The 22,005-nt window shown below is 46.6% G+C and overlaps 1 protein-coding gene across 1 annotated transcript in view; it reads left to right on the top strand.

The window, feature by feature from the left end:
* The window catches only part of LOC125757165 (uncharacterized), a 71,527-nt gene extending 51,244 nt beyond the window's left edge, over positions 1-20,283 (top strand). Inside the window, exons 2-3 of the mRNA XM_049412438.1 lie at positions 16,742-16,904; positions 19,768-20,283. Of these exons, the coding sequence (XP_049268395.1) occupies positions 16,744-16,904; positions 19,768-19,972 (366 nt within the window). The 5' untranslated portion in view covers positions 16,742-16,743 and the 3' untranslated portion in view covers positions 19,973-20,283. The remainder of the gene's footprint in view (positions 1-16,741; positions 16,905-19,767) is intronic.
* Positions 20,284-22,005: the final 1,722 nt, after the last annotated feature.

Raw genomic sequence — 22,005 nt, 5'->3', positions numbered from 1 at the left:
GTCAACTTACAACTGTCACAGCCTATACTGTGTTTGAGCAGCGCGCTGCACGTGTCGACTATGCACAACCAACTCGCCCCTGCTTTGGCTCTTCTGGATAGCAGCTAGCTCACTCATTTCGCAAACGCGGCCGCTGCAGCGAGCGAAGTGGCCTTCGAGCGGTCTATAGCTTCAACGCAAACTTTGCGGTGAAAGCACAACACGTAGACTTTCTCTCTTACGTGATAAGCGCGCGAGCACGGGCAACCACTCCCTGTAGGACAAAGTAGAAGTCGGACGCGCGCTTCCCAACTCCTGCGAAACACGAGCGGGGCGACGACCTTTAGACCGCACCCTTCGCGCCATCTCACGGGTGATAGTGAACACGCTGAAGCACCCCCGAGCTCTGTGTACTGCCAGTGGCATAGAGTTTCATATACATCCGTAGAGGAAAATCAGTCTGGTGCTGCGATCATTCAACCACCATGGAAATGATGGGAAGTACAGGCTTCGGACTGGATTGCGCTGGATCTTTTCTTTTTTTAGTTTCAGTTTTGTTTCGCGCGAAGCAGTTTTATCGTGCCGCGAGCGTGGGTAGTAAGGTGAGGCGCAAAGCACCCAAGTGGTGCCTTTGTTGTTGAAAGTGGCTGAAGACCACTAGCTCCCTTGCTTTCGGCGACGTTGCGGCTTTACAGGTTGTGCTTGACAGTCATAACTAAGCGTCATTAGCGTTGTTCATGCACCGCTCCGCACACACGTAGCGTCCTATGCCAGGGCCAGAACATGTATAGAACTCACGCTTTTTTGATTAGCCCGTCTTGCTAAGACGTGGTCAACTCGGCTGCAAAACGACGGCGAAGCGAAGTAGGCGCACCGCCACGCCCCTATATGACTCGGGTTTAAAGAGGAACGAGAAATGCATTGGGGCAGGCGCGCCTTTCGTCCCAGCAGATGATACGTGAAGGTTTCTCACTCGATGCAGTATTTTTATTTCCATAAATAGATGATGCGTAATTTCGAGGGTAAAACATGCGTGTTTGTTTTCAAGTGTCGTTAACAAAATAATTCATGATTTGGCAGTGCTAAATCTGGAATACAGTTGCAGAGCAACGAATATCCTGGTGGTTGAATTTGTCCAGTCTTCATTTCAATCTCATGGCCAAGCAAAATTTCTGCAGTAAGTTTAACATAGGGAAGGATTAGGTCAATTTTAATCGAAGATAAATTCGTATCATTCTGTTTAAAGCTCGGTAAACAAGTGTCGCGAATCTCAAGAACGAAATCCCTCCAAAGCAAATTCGAAGCCTGTACTTCCCATCATTCTTATGGTGGTTGAAGCGCCACTCAAGGAGCCCCGCATAGAAAGTAGCGCCAGATTCCCCTCTAGATTTTATAGTATGAAACTATACGGCCAGCGGTACACTCTAAGAAAAAAAGGACTAAAAAGGGTAGGGAGGTTAGTCCTTTTGGGGATCAACTGATTTGCCACAACCAATAGTCCTTTTGGGGATGAACTGCAAGGGGATAAACAGTTAGTCTTTGAAGGATTAACTGCAAAGGACTAACGGTTGCTCCTGTAAGGAGTAACAGTTGATTTTCGGATATGGTCCCTGAAGAAGCAAATGTTACTCCTGTAAGGACTAACAGTTGGTTTTTGAAAATGGTCCCTGAAGGAGCAAATGTTCCTCCTTGAAGGAGCATTGGTTGATCCTCAGAAATGATCCTTGGGAGAGCAAATCACGCTTCGCAATTGTAAAAAATGGTGGCGAAGTTCCTGCGCTCTTAGGAACGGACATTTCATGGAAACATGCCACTTAAATAGTGCTTTAGAAGTGGTACCCAACTTACATGTATTAACTGCTATTAATGCATTCAGTGAGCGCTTGCAAGCAATAATGCTGATCATTCGAATTTACTTTGCCGAACTTGAGAGAAATTGTGTATACCGACTTCAAGACTTGCCCTAGCGAGAATATTTAGTTGCGTGCCCTGATCTTTCAATCCTTTAAAACACTTTGAATCCTATGAACAAGGTAAAAACTTGGCGAGAAGTGGCAAACCACGACACGGGAACACAGGTCACATGAATGACACCAAACACGCACACATACACAGTGATTCAGGTTACCAACGGTTTTGATTTCTTGATTGTGTAAGTTGCAGATAACCTACGGTGTTCTATAAAGTATTCAAGGAAGAAAGAGAAACACGATTCTATTAACATCAATCTTTATTTTTACGAAAACACCAAAAAGGAACGAATGCCATCATTTAGTTGGTGTAGGGCCTGTTCCCGAATTACTAGGGCGAGCCCTACCTGGAAGAAATACAAAAAAAAATTTTGTTACAAAATAAAGTAGCTAGAAGAGAACGACTTATTCACGTAAGCCCCAATAATTGCGCAGTCGCATGCTCAAAAACATGCGACGCACAATGCTTTTTTAGTCTTCATATTATTTATAATACAATGTACCAAGGCAATGAAAATAATAAACTTACCTTCAAAATTAGCAGAGGGACGTTGTTTGCAGAGCAAGTAAATCCAGAAATTGTTGATCACACCTCGATGTGACGGCGTCCATCTCTGAAGCTTTGCAGAAAAGAAGCTGCGATGGAGTCTTGCATGTAAGCTGAGGTGTCCATTTTGCCGCAGGCAAGTTACGATGTTGGATCCAATGAACAGCCGGTACACAGAAACAAACGTGCATGCGCGTCCACAATTGCAGCACACGCAGCGAGGTATGTTCTTCACAGCTGCGTTCATAGTCTGCGTAAATAGCGGCGCTCGCTGACCCCGAAACAAGAGCAAGATAGATCACAAGTGACGAACAAGGCCCTCGACACTCCGGCGAGCGATACTGAAGAAGAAAGAGTGCGGTGCGGAAGGATACCCAACATAAGCGCTGAAATGTCCGTCAGATTTACACGATTGTCACCGCCAGTGAATATTGGGAAGCTTATTGGTGAACTAAGTTTCAAGTCCTCATAATTTATGACACAATATTAACACACTACAAATTAAATTAAACTTTTCTCGCGTTATTTTCTTGATCGCAGCAGTAAGCGGGCCGACGCGCCCATGCCTTCTTGTCATCTGTGCAGTGGACATTTTGAACATGCGTTCGCCGAATTCCTTACCCCTCAGGTCGTCGCCGCCTGCAACCCGCACCGCGACAGAGTAGAAAGGAGGGCTTCGGAACAATAGGGCGCACCTGGCCGAGAGCTAAGCTCATGACCTTTGAAAGAGGCATTCGTGGGTCTACGATCACTGCTTCGCGTTCGTTCGATGCTGAGCCTTGCTGCAAACAAAGCCCACAGAAAAAGCGTCTTCCCTTCAACCTCTACCCGCAGGAGTAAATGCAACCGTTCGTCCCCCCATTAGTCTTTTCCGAGGTATGTCTAGTCCTCCGAATTTGCACACGACACGCACTTCGCGGCAGTTGGGACTAACGACACGATTTGAGGACTAAAGCTGACTTTACTCCCCCTTCGTCCGGTTTTTTTCTTAGAGTGTAAATGGTGTATATAAATAGCTCGACGTCAGTATGCTGCAGGGCGCAGTTCAAATTAGGGATGTTTTTAGAGCCCATCCTGAACCACCAGACCGGGTCACTATCCTTGATGTAATATACATATACGGAACATGACGGCGTCGGCGAAAACCCGCCGAGAGCGTCTATATAATTGGTATCGCAATAAAAAATTCACGCAGAATATCCTTTGGGAGTTTTCTAAGTGAAGCGCAAGCGCTGCGTTTTATTGTAGGTAGCGGCCGTCCCTGGAACGCCGTTTTCGGGCGTCATTGCCGTGGCGTCTTTCGTTTTCTTTCTGGCACACGTCAGCGCCTCGAACTCTGTTTCATGGCACACGCATGCCGTGGCCAGCAAAACGCAAGTTCGGCATCAAAACTGGCATCGTCCTCTGACCATGGCTTGTATCCAATGCAGGGGGTTACCGTGTAGTAGGTGGATTTTACCATTAGGTTCCTAGGTGCTATAGGTAAGCAAAAAATTAAGGCCGCTTCGCGCTAGTGGTGCCGAGCCTGAAGGAAGTGCGGAGCTGGGTAGCCTTCTTTGTTTCTTTTCCGTTCTCCCTTTCTTTCCTCCTCTCTTTCTTTTTCTCTTTTCCAGTTCTTTCTGTCTTTTTTCTCTCTCTTTATTTCTATTTATTTATATTCTTCTTCCATGTTTTCTTTTCTTTCTTCCTCTCTTTTTCTATTTCTCTCTTGCTTCCTCTTTACGTGGTTTTGCCTGCTTTACGTCAAGCGACGACAGAATACGACAGCCCGGGCCCCTAAAGTGATCCGCACTTAACATATTAATTTGAATTGCCGATTTTCAGTAATGAAGTGTCTAAAGCCGGCAGGATTTAGCAAGATAATTTTGTAGCCTCAATGATAAATTCCTCAATGGCAAAGAAAACATTCCTCTGGCTGTATCCCAAAATAGGGGCCCCAAACGAAAGAATAACTGGTTCCGTTAACTCCAGGCCCAGCTTTCGACGAGGTGGCGCTAGCATTCTTCGGGTCGTAGCCCCTCCTTCGTCTTCTTCCCACTTTCATCTATAGCAAAGAGATAAAAACAAAAGCAAAATACTGCGCCTTCACACAATGGTGCATTCCTTTCTTTCTACCGGCACGAGCGCAATGGTCCACCACCGTCCCTCGCCCTCTGCTTTTCCACTGCAAACACGGAGTACCGTTGTGAGACTTCGCAGGGTTGTCCGGAGGCCTGAAGAGCGCCGGCTGTCATACCAGTCAGACTTCTCGCTTGTCGCTCTCCCCCTGCAAACGCGAGCGAACGACCCGCCGTCGACCACCCCGTCGTAGCGGGATGCCGTAAAATCCGCTAGCGGGCTCTCTTCTTCCGTAATTAAAGCCGACGCTACGTAAGAGCAGGCCACAACCCCAAGACTGCGGTCCGCACTCCCGCCGTTCCATCCTCGTTCGTATCTATCACCCACATACTCACCTCCTCAAGCTAAATCCCTCTCTTTTCCCCTCACTTGCTTGCCCCCTTTCTCAACCACGCACTCTCGGACAAACACTGGTGCCAGCTTCGGGAGTAGTCATCCTACTACTGCTGCTGCTGCTGGCAGCCGCGTCCTCGCAGTTCTACTTTTGATGCAAGAGGTCGTGGTGGCGGTGAGTGCCATTCTCGGTGCCTTTCTTGGGAGAGGGGGGGGGGGGGAGGGTGTCCCTTTCCGCTTGTCATCCGGGCACAACGAAAAAGGACGCCTGACGTGAGCGAAGCAGATCAGTGGACCCCCTCTTTATGCGAGCGCGTCCCTTGTCCCCCTTTCCATTCATTACCGGTCATCCGGTCATCGCAAAACAGGGACCTGGAGCTGTTATGAGAATTGGCAGAGAGGACCTCTGCTTCGTACTCTTCTTATTCGGCGGTGCGCAAGCCTCAGTGAATAACATTGGTTGTCGCGTCCTTCACCTTAGTGTATTGAAGTGGTTGTTGAGAAAGAGGAAAATGGCGATGTCTCCTGCGGCCCTTGCGGGAGCTCGACTCAGCGCCAAAGTGTCTTCGTCACTCCGGAGTCCCTGTTCCTGTTCGCATCTGTGGGATTAGCGGGTGTTAGCACAGAGATATGAACGGCAGTGGTTGTACATTCTGAATCACACTTGTCTAGAGCGGCAGTCGGCCGCATCAGCCACCGTCTTTCGCAAACATATGTAGAGACCGACGCCGTAATGATACCAGACATAGTCGTACAGCATGCTAGGGCCTTATGCTATAATTTAAGCATCAACGGGAGCTTGCACTCAACGCGAGGTCGCAGCTGTGGACGGCGCCAGCGTCCACAGCCATGGACGCGCTCGACCGCTCTAGACTAGTGTGATTCAGACTACACAAGCTTCGACAAAATGTCTTAAATGTGTTACCAGCAGGAAACTATCGAAAGTTTGCAGAATATTTGATATATTCGCACTGCATCCGAAAAGTACGTCCTTTACTATTAGCCGTTCGATAATCTGAGCAAAGGCTCTGCAAGATTAGCGCAAGCTACGGCAACAAAGCATATGTTTGTTTTCCTCTACTCGGATACTGCTTTTCACGTCTCAGCGAAATTATAAAACCGCGGTATTGATAAATTATATCATTAACACCAACTTTCCACTACCTGTGACTGTGAGTACGTTTTCCACACCGACCCGTAACACAAGGCATGCAGGCAACGGCAACTTTAACTTTCCTACTTGTAGCAGGGGCGTAGCCAGACATTTTTTTTTTCGAGGGGGGGGGGGGTTCAACCATACTTTATGTAATTTAGTGCGTGCGTTTGTATGTGTGCGGGTATATATAAGCAAGCAAAATTGAAAATTTTCGGAAGGGGGGGGGGGGTTGACCCCCCCAAACACCCCTTGGCTACCGCCCTGACTTGTAGGAATGTGTATGGCGAACGGTTAATACATGCAGTTCACTGGTGCTAGAATTTGGAACACAATTCCACTTGAAATTAAACTTGCACGCAACTTTAATTTGAGTTGTAAAATGCATTTTGTGATTCATTCATGTTCTTAACCAAAGTTAAGTTCACTTCCATACTTTCTTACGACTCACCTGGCATATTTTTCTTTCTTTTTTTTTTTGAGTTCTGAAGTAAGTTCGATTGCTTTGATTCTTCAACGCAGTTAATTTTGCGCACAAATTCTGCTAATTCTTTTCTAGTATCCCTATTTTCTGTATTTTTGCGATGTACGCCATTAGTTGTGCTTTACTGCTTGTGTACTTAGAATATTCCAGCAATTTTGTATTTTTTGTCATGTGTATTTAATTAGATAAAATATACCTTTGAAGCTACCCTGTCATTGAATTCGTATATAGGTTCATAATCGTATTAACTGCACCTCTGTTCCTGACATGTAGTGAAATCCTCATGTAATAGATTAGACCACTAACTAGCCGCACAGGCTAATGGTCCAAATACTTTTGTAACCATTTTTTGTATTAAGCTGATTGAATGAACACTGACTTATTGATTGAAATGTGGCAACCACAACTGTCCGTCAAGCCTCGCAGCCTTTAGCGCCAGCTACCATCTTCGTGACAAATATAAATAAATGTTCACTTCACAACTGTATCGTAGTCACTGGGGCGGTGACACAAAAGTTACTAGCGCACTGGTTTATGGTAGTGGTGTTAGCACTTCCACTGGCCACACTGTGCTACGCGTACATTTAGTGGGAGGTCGATATTTCTCCAGCTAAGGTTTTGTAAGTTCGAGCACGCGTGCACGCTGTGGCGCAGTACGGGGAGAGAGGAGGTAAGTGAGAGGAATAACGTGCACGTCACGCACCAGGCACACAACATTTCAGACATAACGTTCAGGCGAGGTGACCCGCTGTCTCTGTGGGCTGAAGACAGGGCCTGCTTTCTATGCAGAGCTTGTCCCTTGCATTGTACATATGCCATAACCTATTGTGCGTCTGGTGCAGCAACATTGAAACAGGGACTATCTTTCAGAACATGCATGAATCTCGAAGTGGTCAATGCTCACCACACGTGACTCTTACGATAGCGAAACAGTGAGAGATCTTTTTGTTTGTTTGTTTGTTTGTTTGTTTGTTTGTTTGTTTGTTTGTTTGTTTGTTTGTTTGTTTGTTTGTTTGTTTGTTTGTTTGTTTGTTTGTTTGTTTGTTTGTTTGTTTGTTGCTCTGACAAGCCTGTGTGTAGTCACGCTCTTCATCAAGAATGTTGAGCACTTTGCACAGAACGCAACTTTCCCCGAAGTTCTAACTTGAGAGTGCTATTTGTTTTTTTTTTTTTGTTGTTGTTTTTAACACGAGCTTCCGTTTGTCACGCTGTCTTATTTCTACATTTACTGTGTCACTCCACAAGCTTGCGCTACCCGGCTTACAAGATACACCGTACATTGGCATAGCCAGGCGAGACGGGGTTCAACCCCCGCCCCCTCCCCCTCCCCCAAAAAAATATTTTCAAGTTTGCATGTGTATATATTCGCGCACAATACAAACGCACACGTGAACATACAAAAAGGGTGGTTGAAGTCTCTCCGAAAAATATATTCGAGCCCCGCCTCTGACACCGTGGCTACCCAAAGGTTTATGAAGCACTGTCACCTAATATATGTTGTCTGGCCTTGTCACTTTGGTTCGGCTTTTTCGTGCATCTCACTTGCAATTTATGCATTGCAACGTCCTCGCAGTGACGCTTGTATCGTGTATTAGCGTTCAGTTGGTTGTCAAGTGCGAAGGACCTGTTTATTTTATCTTACAAAGCATTTCTTAACCTTTTCCGAGCCTGAAACGTCGTTTCATGAGGCCAAGAATTATTTAAAATATGTGCGGAGTCGCCTACTTCATCAAGGAAACGACTAGTTGCTTCAGATTTGTTGATGAGCTTGAACTTAACGTGAAAGCTGCATAGTATATTCCTCTTGTTAGACGCGTGTATGCTCCGGGTCACCTTTCGTGTGTGCCGAACTATGCGAATTTACTTCAACTTCAAATTCCGTCCGGACTATCCCGATCCAATACAACAGTCCTCTGCCGCCTGTGGCTTGGAGTGTCTTTCACGAACAGCTTTGCTTACCGAATAGGAATGGCAGACAGTGCTGCCTGTGCTCACTGTGGCAGCGAGGAAACCATTGCGCACGTCCTGTGTCATTGTCCTCACTATTGCTCCCAAAGACAACAGCTCTCAGCAACGCTAGCACGCGTCGACGACCAGCCGCTTTCTGAACAATCAATTTTGGAGGGCCGGAACGTTCTAGCTTCCAACCAGAAAGCGACGAAGGCACTGTTGAAAATTTCCCCGCTCAACCGACCTCGCTAAACGACTATGATGCTCCCGTGCTTGAGTGTGTGTGCGTTTTTCTTTTTTGTTACTCTTTTTTCCTTCCTTACCTTTCTATCCCCCCTTACCCCTTCCCCAGTGCAGGGTAGCAAACCGAAAAACTTCTGGTTAACCTCCCTGCCTTTCACTTAACCTTTCTCTCTCTCTCTCTCTCTCTCTCTCTCTCTCTCCATGCGAATTTATTAGGTGAGATATGCAGCGTGTTTCCAGAACCAAGCGAAGCTTAGAGTGCGTAGTGCCTCTACCACTTTAGAAATGACAGAGAAGCACTGCGGTTGGGAATTCCATTAAAAACAAGAGAGTAAGTAAGTTAATAGAGACACGTGGGCATACATATATAAGCTCCGATTGAGAAATGAGCCGTTTGTTTCGAAAACGTGCGTAATACACTGAACCACAAGTGAGCGAAGGAACTTAGCTGGTGGGGCAAAAAGAAAGAAAGAAAATAAATATATAGAAAGTGAGGAACCCTTCCTCCATGCCGGGAATTCGACCTTCACCCATGTGCTTAGTAGCACAGCACTTCTGTGCCTACTCATAGCAAACCTCGCATGAAAAAAAAAAAAAAAAGAGAGAGAGACTCGCAATGCGGGAGTCGGGTTGCGTTGCAATTTCTTTCGAAGGCTTATTTCCGCATCTATTGGACTCGTAGCTGAGCTGTTATGAGTTCCTATCTAGTCTTCGAAACAAATAAACCTCGCAAACAAGCAGCAGCAAAAAAAAAAAAAGGGAACGCTTCTATTATTTCACCTTGAATTCTTTATAGCTTACTCTGCTTACCCACGTCTTTGTGACGCAATACTCAGCTGTAACTTAAAACTTCGCTCTGTCGGCCCCCATTGTTTTAGCTTTTGTTTTCGCGCGTTTCGGATTTCTTCAAATGGATTAACTTCGCATTTTGGCTCTGCACTGCGGCGGCGACATTTACGAGATACTCGAGACAATTTACTTACTCCGAGCACGGCGCAACCAAATGGACCATGTGACGCCATTCACGCTTATCGTCCCATTCACGCTTAGACGGCCCCTGAGGGAAGCTCAAGAGCACGCATGGTGATGACGTGCACCTTTTATATTTTATTCGCAGCAGGGCGTCGGATGTTTCAGCAATGATCCCGCTCAGACTTTACGGGCTCGTACGCATCCTAAGGGCACCTCAGCACCCTCACGCACACTCATGACTATTCTTAGAGTAGGACTACTATGTTTCTGGTCTTACTGCGCGGTAAACGAAAAAAAGAATCGTAATGAAGTTCTTCCTCGGCGAAAATGACACAGTTTTGCTAGTGCAAAAACTTCAAACGACAGTGAATTGGTGTCGTTACAGCCTGTCTCGGCTAAATCTGTTCTTGCGCATAGCCGGTTACTACAAGTGTTCCCGTAGATCTCCTAGCGCCGTATCTCAAACGCATGATCCTTTGCGACCACAGTGTAACACATCGCGATAGCGGACAAGCCGTTTTGCTTCAGTGAGATTGCGCAGCGCAACGTAAATCGTAGAACGCGCCCATGACAAACTGCGAAAGCTCCCTAATCTATTCCCTCGCGAAGGCTGCGGAGGCTCCCTCAACTGCGAAGGCTTTCTCACGTGCTATTATTACATAACATATTACACAAGAGCACGCGTCTCGCCCAGGTTACGACCACTCACTAAACGAACGACGGGGTGTTGTCCTAAAGCTTTAGGATACATTCTCTTAAGGCTGCCCGAGGTGACGCTCCTTTCTGACAGATATCTGGCGCATACCTCTATAGGCATGCAAGTGATGGACATTGCGAGAACAATACATGGATGGAAGGAGGGATGCTATGAGCGTCCCCTTGTTAGTGGGGGCGCTCATAGCAAACATCAGCTCGTAACGAGAGCTCCTGCGTGGTTGGCGTCGTTATTCTGTGCAATGGGCGTTTGTGTGTTTCTGCAGGAAACCGTGTTGCCTTTCAAAAGGTTATGTTTCGGGAGACAGATGGTAACATTTTCCTACCTCGCTTGCTTCGATGTAAGACGCAGCCGTCGCCGCTGAAATCTGACAGTTGATGCACCTATGAAGACAAACGTATCGTACTCCTCTAGACCCTCATACTCCGTAGTATCAGAAAGTTTGCCACTAATGACAGTGTTGAACCATTACTTTCTGTGCTAGAGAAATATAAAGATAGAAGGATGTACATCAATATGAAGTGACGATGTCAGCTCTGCTATACAGATGTAAGGCTCGCTTCTTCAGGGATGAGATGTTCGAGATGTAGAGAAAGAGCACCCTGCGTTGCATTTAGTTTCTATGCCATTTTCATGCCAGATTTTATTGAAGGAGCTTTCTAAATCACGCAAGATGCTGCAAGTTCACAAAAGATAATTTGTGTGTACCGTAGGATGTGGTCTTCGTGGGGAAATTAATTCCTTCGTGCTCGCTTCGCATCGCAGGCAGTGCCTCCTCACCTTTGTATTAGCTCGATTTTTGGTCGATGATCTTGGTGTAGCACGAAAAAAAAGAGGGAATGAAATGGGGGGGGGGGGGGGGAGGGAGGTATGGAGGTTTCTACGTTTCAGCTATAGTGCGCCCATTATTGAACGAGACACCACGATTTCTATCCTTCCGCTAAGACATTAGACTCGGATAGATTATGCATAATGGTCAAGGAGCGGATAATAGCATGACGAAAAAGCGCCATGTGTATCATCATCAGAAATTAATACTTGCCGACCATTTGATACCTGTTAGGCAATAAGCACGCGCAAGGTGCAGTTTGCAGCCGCCGCCACCTCAACAAAGACCGCCGTCGATTTCACTTGGCTGCAAAAGAAAAGGGATCGATAGAGGGAGCGTGCTGAGCTCGTGTGGTATGAAGCGGCGCAGCTCTTGCAATCGTAGGCAGAGGCTTTGTGCATAGCTTACTTTGTGTGACTACCGGTGATATTCACACGCAAAACCAATGACACCCTATGCCGTATCTAACAACGGACAGAATTTATTGAGCCAAGGCACACAGGTTTCTTGGTATAACCATCGATAGGGACCTCTTGTGGAGCCTGAAGATAAACTACTTGAAACCGCACCTCGAAGCAACTTCCCAGCTGTTCAAGTTTCGTGAAGGAAAACGCTGGGAGATATTCGTACCTGCAATGTTGCAGATGTACAAAGCACTTTGTCTAGCCTTTTTGAAATAAAGTACCCATGCTGGCAAACACATGCAAGAAAAACCTTTATGCTCTGCACAGTTCAGACAACGTTTGACTTGGTTACCCAGTATGTCCGTAGGCAGTGTCAACCATCGCGATCGCCCGGGACAAACAAGGACAACCGTACAATCAATCGCAATTTAGACATCTTGCCACCCGTTTTCACCATATTGCTGCACTGCCTCCGGAAAGGCCACAGACATCAGAGAGTTTTAGTGCCGGGGACCCAAGTGGCTTGCGTACGCCTGCTATTGCACTCCTTTCTACTCCCAGACGCACCCAAAGGGAATACAAAAGAACGCAAGGCCTTACGCACCCAAGCTGCTTTGGTGCCACAGCACTAAAACTCTCTATCATTTTGTGCTAAAGGCTATAATTGTCAGACCAGCCTTCCAACTGGCTTCACCGCCGCGAATAGGTTATGCCAGATTACTCCTTGGTATTTTTATTCTACGTGCAATGCGCCTCACTGTACCAGTAATTAGGGGGAAAAAAAGATTACGGCAGCACTCATCTCAAGATGATTGACACCGTTAATGGGAGAGCATTCACACAAGCCCCGTTGAACTTACAGACCCAGACATATTTTTTGTCACATTATTTTAAAGTTCCTTGTATCTTTTGTCGGGGCCACGAACGGAAGTCGGGCGGTATGGCATACTATATATATATACAATCTACACAGTACATATTTAAACGTTCTTGAATGTTGCATAACTCTACCAAAGACAAAATATATGACACTTTATGTACCGGCAGCATGGAGAGTCTGTTACGGAAGGCTCTAATCCGAAAGACACCATCATAAATCCTTCAAACCATGCGTTTGTAGTATGCGATGTGTGGATATCCAGTGTCCTACCGCTATCACCGATTTCTCTATGGTGTTATCTTTGTGCGAAGGCACTGTGCAGAACACGGTGTGCCGCTTTATTTATAGCTACACGCGACTGACGTCACGATCACATCGAGCCTATCGGACCATCTGCCCGGTGGGCATGGGGTGCGGGGATGCTAAGCACGCGCGGTCGGGTCAACTGCACGTCGCTTACTTATAATCGCACGTATTCGCAGCACTCTTCAGGCCGTGGTACCCGTGGAAGGCTTGTCCCGGAAACATTTGTCGCCGAGTGCACTTTCGCTCTTTACCTTTTGTAACCCCCTCCCTCCCCCCTCCCTAGTCTTTCTCCTTCACCAGTGTAGGGCACCAAACTGGATATTGTTATTTCATTAAGTTCCCCGCCTTTTCCTACATTCATCTGACTCTGTCGCGTTAATCAACGTGATTAAAATTTTAACAGCATAAGCATGGTCCATCTTGATAGTCATTTAATGAAAGGCCTCAGGTCATGACACTGCCTATGCTTATCAGCACTGCTAGCTATGCTAGTCTATATGCGCCTGGTCAGTTTCTTTCCTGACGCTGCCGGTAAGGTTGCCCTTCTCACGCGAAAATAGGTGTTTCTCTTCGCGTTACCAAAATCAATCGAGTGGTTTTTCTTTTTATTTATTGAGCCTCCACTTTATCTGTCCTGATCATCGCCATTATTCTCATTCTTATTCAGCAGGATGTAAAAACGACTAGGCAGATAAGATGTGTGAGCCTTCACGCTACCATACTTCCCTCCAGGGGCGTAGTCAGGGGGGGGGGGGTGGAACCCCCCCCCGCAATTTTTCGATTTTGCATGTGCATATATACCCGCACACATACAAACGCACGCACAAATATACAAAAAGGATGGTTGAACTCTCCCCCCCCCCCCTGAAAAAAATTTCTGGCTGCGCTTCTGCTTCCCTCTGACCTGCTTTACGTCGCAAAATAGGCAACGCTTCTGCGCAATGGAAGACAGATCGGCATCCTTCGTTTCCGTACTCTTTCGTTAGCCATCAGAATAAATAAATCTCGCGGAAAGTGTACGAACTCAACACTGCGCGATCGCTCGCCTTTACCGATCAATCTTCGATAAGAGAAAACAATGTTTGACAGTGCGTGCGATTGAGGAGCCGGTGCTGACATAATTGACGCCGTTGTAATCTGTGCAGAATACTATTTTGGGTCATTAAAATATGAGGCGACACAAAAGAAAGCTAGGCTTCATCAAATATCCGTGTTTTGGGAACAGTAGTTCTCGAAATAGATTTGTAGCAACAGCATTTTTTTTTAAGGAGAAGGCTATTTTTAAACAAAAGTGGATATTCACTTATCTAGATTTACAGAGGCAGATTATAGGAAAATGGGCGCTGAAGAAGCAGTCATTTGGGGATTTGCGCATACCAGTGTTTTAGAAATAAAAAAAGGAGTTCCTATTTTGAACAGCTACAATACTGCAGCAGCATCAGAGAGAGAGAGAGAAACATTTTAATGAAAAGCTGGAGTTGTTTGCCTGGCTATTCGCCTGACATGCTACTCCTGGTGCTGGGTGACGATTATGATATACTATACACTGATAAACGCATAACAGATACAGCCACACAGGTTGACAAAGTTTCGTTCAGGCTCGTGGCCCGCAAGAAAGTCAACAGCGCTTTCGCGGCTCGTAGCGCACAGCTGCAGCTTTGCCATGGGCCCAGAAGATGTCGCAACTCTAAGCACGAACCCCGTTGAAAATGAAAGGCCGCCTTCAGAGACTGTCTCTCTGATGCATATCGCTTGCAGTCACAAAGAACATAATTCAGATCTTCTGGGACGTTACATTGGACTCACATTGGTGAGTCCGACAGCTTAATCTTGCTCCTGAAGTAGTTGGTGTATGCGACGTTTAGTCTGATGCGGTGCAAGCATGTTTCCTCTTGTCTTTTTAGGTCTAGCGGCATATCGAAGTTATACGATGGGTCGATCTTGTAAAGAGGTCCATACTGGCGACTAGCGTCTGTCCAGAGTTATCGCTGGAGGCGCCAAGAGTGTGCCGATACGAGTGTCGCAGCATCTTTTCTCGAGAAAGGTATCTCGATGATTTCTCTCGAGGCGTCATGTCCAGCTTTGGCGGCGTCATCAGCCTGGACGTTACCTTGTATTCCACAGTGGGCAGGTATCCACTGCAGAGCAATGCGGTGATGGAGGTCGCAGGCTTTGTTGCATAGATATTTGATGTCCATGACGAGTTGGTCCTGCGTGCATGGAGACTTCAGAGACTGCAGCGCCGCTCTTGAGTCGGTGAAGATGACCCAAGGCTAAGATGTCTGGTCTACGATGTAATCAAAAGCAGCCCGTAGTGCAGCCAGTTCAGTGGCTGTAGATGAAGTACGGTGTTAGTACTAAGAGTGGCAGAGATGGTGACATTGGCAGATGGAATCCAGACACCAATTGCAAATGATGTAGGTGCCAGCAGCATCAGTATCACGTCGAGCGACTGCAGGTGAAATTCGATTGTACGAGCTGTGGAAAGGGGAAGGTGGCAAAAAGATAAGCTAACAGCCGATTGCTGTCCTACAGAGAAAGAGGGAAAGAGAGAAGTAAGGGAAAGACAGGGACGTTAACAAGAGCAAATCTCCGCACGGTTAGCTACCCTGTACTTGAGAAAGGGAAATGGGCTGTGAAAGCACAAGAAAAGTTTACAGCAAGGCTGTGTCAATGTCACCTCTCTTCGTCGGTTCGCTTTCTTGTTTTGTTTTGTTTTTTTCCCCTTGCTGTAAGTCCTTCTTGTGCAATGAAGTACAGACTCGCCCAAACGTTCACGTTAACTATTGCGAATGTGGTGTCAACATGGTAAATGATCCAGCACGGGGGCGTAGGCAGAATATTTTTTTCTGGGGAGGCACCTCCTTGATCTGAAGTGGGGGCCGGGCAGGCAGATGTGGTCGAGTGTCATTTTGTGCTCTGTATGCCATAGCAAATAAAAATTTCGTAGGGAGCAGGAGGGGGGGGGGGCACGGGCCCGGTGTGCCACCCCCTGGCTACGCCACTGATCCAGCAATTATAAATAAAATATACTGAGCTTTTCACGTTTTCGAGGAGGAAATGCTTCATACCGTGTTGCGCTTACCTTTAAGATGACCTCTTGTCATGACGGATTTTTTGGAAATACGAGCGTGTGACTGAACAAGGACTGCGAGAAGACAAGGACAAGTGCATGTTCTTCTCTTTACGCGCATGTTCTTGTCCGTCACGCGCTTGTATTGCCAAGTAACATGAATCACCAACTCGTGCAGTCAGTCATTCTTTCGCGTGATGGATTTACAATAAACAGGTAAATGAGCTAATGTTGGAGAATACAGAACCAAAACGTACCATCGCACGTGTATGTATGAGTTTGTATCGTGTCCAGACAAAAGTGTTGCCCACTATAGCCATCTTGTCAAATTCTGGATTTTGATAAGAAATCAGTATAATCATTAACATAGATCGATGTAGCAACGATCGTCTACGCGAGCACACGTACTCCCATAAAAGCGCTGTTGGCGGTCTCTTAACTGAACACTATAAAAAATGTGCTCTTGAACCCATTCTTTTAAAGAACTGCGCGTTTTTATCGGAAGCTCAAGAGAGAAACGTACCCGTGATCTCCGAACGATCATTTTTGCAAATCTCGAGATGGGTATTTTTGTATTAAGGTGCCATCTGTGTCACTACAGAGTAGTCAAGTCAGCTACTTAGCGAACTCGTGATAGCCCGCTGATTATACGTTATGGTAGATAATGAAATGTTGCTTTTTGCAGTGAAGCGTCTATGGTAATATAGGTTCTGGCGGATCGCGTGCGCGGACAAAAAGGACTCGTAGAAACACAATTTTCCATTCTGCACATTCATTATGCGCAGTGATGTTGCCTCCACGCTGGCTGTGCCTCCTGGTCGTGTTCCTGGTGCAGTGCCGAGCCCAACAGCACCAGAGGGGGGGATCGCCCGAGCGGTCGGCCTTCTTCGGCCCCATCAAGCAGGACGCCGCCGTGCCCGCAGAACAGAGGAACTACGCCTTCTTCAGGTATATATATACACACACATCTCCTACGGGCGCAGCGGCGGTTTCTCGAGTGTACGAGCTATACTTATCAGGTGCGACAAAACCACTTTCTTTCTTTCTTTCTTTCTTTCTTTCTTTCTTTCTTTCTTTCTTTCTTTCTTTCTTTCTTTCTTTCTTTCTTTCTTTCTTTCTTTCTTTCTTTCTTTCTTGCTTGCTTGCTTCCTTCCTTTCTTTCTTTCTTTCTTTCTTTCTTTCTTTCTTTTTCTGTGAGTTTTAGGCCGGTTTTCAGAAGCCTTTAGTAAAAGCGGCGGCATTGCAGGTCACAATGCTGTAACCTTTATGTTAATATCGCTGCGCGAAACATAAAGTTCCCGTTTCACGCTCGCACCGCCGAACGCTCGCATCTAATTTGCACAGTGTGTGTGTGTGTGGGGGGGGGGGGGGGGGGGGAATCCGAAATGCCGGAACGTTGCCGTTGTGACGTACACTCCGCGAACGGGCGAACTGCGCGAAAAGTTTTCCGTGACGCTGGCGATGGCGCGATGTGAGCAAATATTATTCCTGCTCAGTTATACGTTGACAGTGAGGAGCCAGACGGGTCTCATCGTAATTAGGTTTGTCCCGGAGGGCCAACTTATGAAAGAAGATTAAAACAAGAGGTGACCTCAATTTTATGTTACTTCTTTTTTTTTTGGGGGGGGGGGGGCAGTGGCGTCGTGTAGGGGAAATACGTTGTATCGTACAATCCGTTTATGTCTTTCTTGCCTCTTTTTTTTTTTCTGAACATCAGGTGTAATTTGGAAAGCGACGGTGGTTGATGCTTGTGCCTTTGTCGACATAATTTGAACATACTTGACAACCATGTTTCAACGCCGCTCCATATTTCACGGCTGTGGTGTACTGGACCAAAAATGACGTGACGCTTATGAGAACACATTTACAAGCGAACACATCCGCACTGCCTTACGCTTTAGTAGCACTGACATTAAAATAGCAACTACTCCTGTGTGATCTTATGAACATCTTGACTTACACCGACGTAATACGATAGAGATATCACTTATTCTGTTGTTACACTGTCGTCATGCATTGTCATGCATAATTTTTCGTTATGATCATGTGCTAGAGAAACGGTTTTTTTTTTTTTTAGAGATTCGCGGCAGTAAAAGTGAGGAGGTCGGTCGCGTGGAGTTTCTAGTGATGTTCCCGCCTTACGCTAACGTATTCACTACTGTCATAAATATGTAAAACATACGACACCGCTTCCTGCTCAGCGAGCGTGACTTGTAGCGCGAAACGTACGGAAAAGTTTTTCACCAGCGTTTCTTCGGTGACATGATGGAACAGAATTAGCTTTCGTGGCCTACAATGACTTTCAGGATGTTAAGTGCACACGTAATGAGACTCACTATCCATTGCTTTGTAAGCTCCGAGTGACTTCGTGAAATATCACACGTGCCTCCGAATATAGGAACAAACGCCGGCGAAACTTTCCAATGATATCCGTCAGCCGTAATATGCTTGGGGACTCGGTGGTCAACTGAGATACAAAAAAGTGTGCGCACTCTTTTATTCACACGTGCACATTTTTAAGCATGGAAGAAAATCGTATGCAAATAGCGCGACAAAGCTGGTTGAGGCAGGTTCAGCTTCATACTCGAAAAACGGTATTGTTAGGGCCTTACAAACGAAGCAATCATGCGATGAGCCAGATACCTTTACTCCGTTGTTTTAAGCAAAGCAAGAACATTTCTTCGTGGATGTCTCTTTCATCTTTTCCACGTAATTAATTCTTTTATTTTCTCGTACTTTATTTAGTGTCAATTCAATTCAGTCCCACCACCATAGAAGCCCCTTGAACTTTACAACCTGACGAAAATCATGACGCTCATATTTTGACTTCTTGCACGCTCTCCTGGCGTACGATGTGTCAGCGACGCTCTGATGTATCCAGCTAAACGTTTCTTTCTGGATTTATTTATATGATGTGTGGAGACGTTGGCCCACCTATAAGGCACCGGTTACACCTTAGCTATTGAAGGGATCGAACCGGGGGTGTAGCCAGGGGGAGGGGGGGGGAATCCCCCGCCCCCGGAAAGTTTCAGTTTTGCTTGCGTATATATATACACGCAACACATACAAACGCACGCATGAACATACACAAAGTATAGTAGAACACCCACCCCCCCCCCCGAAAAAACTTTCCGGCTACACCCCTGGATCAAACATACGAGGCTAATATTTCTCACAGCCACATAAGGAGCAACAGAGCAGTGTGATTAAAATTGTCAGTGCTCTCTCTCTCTCTCTCTCTCTCTCTCTCTCTCTCACAAACACACACACACGCACGCACGCACGCGCGCACACACACACACACACACACACACACACACACACACACACACTCAGGCACATGTCAAACAACGTTGTCACAGTAACGTCAGAACAGAATGCGTTGCACATAGAATATACAAATTAAGTAGCACCATGGTAATGTAAACATGATGTCCGGAATGCAATTAATAACGTGCTTAATAATGTCTCTAGTTTCTTAACTGAATGCAAGCCTAACAAGCTGATCTTAGATTTAGGCGCACGTTAAAGAACCCCAGGTGGTCGAAATTTCCGGAGCCTTCCACTACGGCGTCCCTTATAATCATATCGTGGTTTTGGGACGTAAAACGCCAAGAATTATTAACAATATGATCTCTTTTTTTCTTTCCTTCCCTCTCTGAATTCCTCCCTTCTACCTCAACGTACCCTCCTCCCCCCTGATACCCCCTCCAATTTCCTGTCCCGAACGCACGTCTTCGACCTCGAACAACATCGTCCGATCCATCCCATCCTGCTCCCGGCGGCACCTCTGCAATGATGGACGAACAAGGAACGCTCTGCTAAGCGGCCGGGTACCGTACCGGAGTTCGGCGCTGTTCTACAGTGAGCCGGAGCGGCGCGGGGGCCGGTCGGGCCGACACAGGATGTCCTTCTACGACATGGGTCTGGAAAAGCGGTTCCCCGAGGTTGACCAGAGGGGTTTCCACGAAGACATCTTCGAGGAGAGTTTCGGAGACTTCAGCCCCGTCAAATAGGGCCCGGGCAGGGAACCCAACCTGCGCGAAAGCCAACCTGCTCCTCGCCCACCAGCCAGCCACCGAGTCGGCGATGCCGTACATTCAGTGTCGATTGTTCGTTCATAAACCAAAACTATTCGCGCTTTGTCAGCGATGCGGGGACCTTGCGTTGGCAGCACCAGATGTGTAAATGGAACATATGCCTCGCTTTCGTTTTATTACCGGCACACCGCGCCACTCAGGCAGTCGGAGGCATATGATCTAATTGTGTGTCGGTCTGCTGCTGAATTACATTGCTCGGAGTAAAGCTATGAGCGAGGTAATACTTTCGCATGCCTTCAAGGGATGAACACGCGTGCCTTCAAGGGATGGGCACTTCGAAAAATTACCAAAATTACCAAAATCACTGTACATGGCGGCGCTACAGGCCGCAGGCGTGACTGAGTGCCTCAGGCCTATTTCTCTTTCCAAACTCAGCCTGGTTAACCTCCCCGCCTTTCCATTATGTCTATATCCTTCTATCTAGATGCGTAAGCGAGGTAGGTCATTTTAAAAGCTTGGTACAAGGCAAAAGCTTCACTAGGACTATGTATGATGAGTAGGCCTATGTGTGGCTAAATAGCGCGAAAATCCAGGACGATGAAACGGGCATTTGATAGGGCACTCTTTTCAATCCCGTTCGATTTTATCTTTCACTCTACAAATAGGTACAACAAAAAGTACACGGGTTGTGTTTTAAGGACGTCATAAGCTTTTACCATCTAATGTTTATGCGTATATTAAAAGAATAAATAGTTCAACGCCTTACGTACCTGAATACGTCTCCTGTCGAAGGCCACTCAGAACGTGGACGACAGTAGCGTGGGCAGCCTACCTTTGTTGTCGCAAGTGAAGCCTTCGTCCCTGTGTTTTATTGCAAAAGGGACGACACCAGCGGTGGAACTACTTATCTGTTGACGATCGCAGTAGCATCGCAATCGTTGCATTTATGGCAAAGTGTTATTTTACCCAGATTGTTATGAATCCCGTTCCGAGTCATCAGCAGTCGCGATCAGTGCGGGATAATGCCACGAGATCTTCACAGAGACATAGAGGTCACTCTCTTATGTTCCCTCATTGTTTACGGGAGCTATCGTTTTTTAAAACGATCTAATAAAGACTGTAATGTGCAAGCCCAAGTTATCATATGCTTCTCAATTTCAGTTAACTTTAGATATGCCATCATTATGCGGCGTTTTTTGAGGTTGTGTGTCAGAGACATTCGACTACTCTTTTAAGCGCCAGAAGTAAAAAAAAAAGTATAAAACGTACCGGTTGCCTTCACTCCTGGCTACGCCGAACGTCCACTGCAGTCAATGTCTATGCTCCAAAATATTGCATCCGACGCTTCCACTGTTTGACTGTACCAGACCGGTGTATTCACGTCACACCTCATTTACTTCACTATGCGTAAAATGAGCACCCCTGGTCATGTCATCAGCCCGCAGATGACGCAAGCATCTCGTGGTTGTTGCGGCGACTTCAAGCGAACAGGACAGCAATTCACAAGGCAAGGTATGGGGACAGGCATGCGTAGGGTTCTCTGTCGGGGGGGAGGAGGGGGGGGGCAGAGAGTAACTGCAGCATTCACCCCCACCCCCCATTGGTCAAGTTCAAAGAAGAAAAAGCAAGCTTCGAAGCTTGTTTGCATCTAATAATGGATGCAAAAAAAAAGTTAAGAGTAGACGTGCTGCTCCGACACGGGCTGCCTTTGGTTCCCAGCTTTCCGGTGGTGAAGGTGGGCAGTACACAGTTCTTGGTATGCAACATCAAAGGTCCTCGACAACCCTTACTGCGAAAAACCTACGCGGCCGTAACAACGCGCATTAAGCAATGACGGACCAGGTCCAACTGAGGAAATGTATGGGCCAGAGTTGACGCCTCCCTCCCCCTACACCCTTCCGTGCGCACGCCTTTGTATGTGGATAGAAACACACGAAAGCATCCAAAAGCTGCTGTTAGCTTTTCGCTTATAGGTGCAAAGTGAGCATACGAGAGTCTCCTATCAGGCG

Source organism: Rhipicephalus sanguineus, chromosome 2 (assembly GCF_013339695.2).
Source record: "Rhipicephalus sanguineus isolate Rsan-2018 chromosome 2, BIME_Rsan_1.4, whole genome shotgun sequence".
Lineage (NCBI taxonomy): Eukaryota > Metazoa > Arthropoda > Arachnida > Ixodida > Ixodidae > Rhipicephalus > Rhipicephalus sanguineus.
This window is presented reverse-complemented; position numbering and strand designations above follow the sequence as displayed.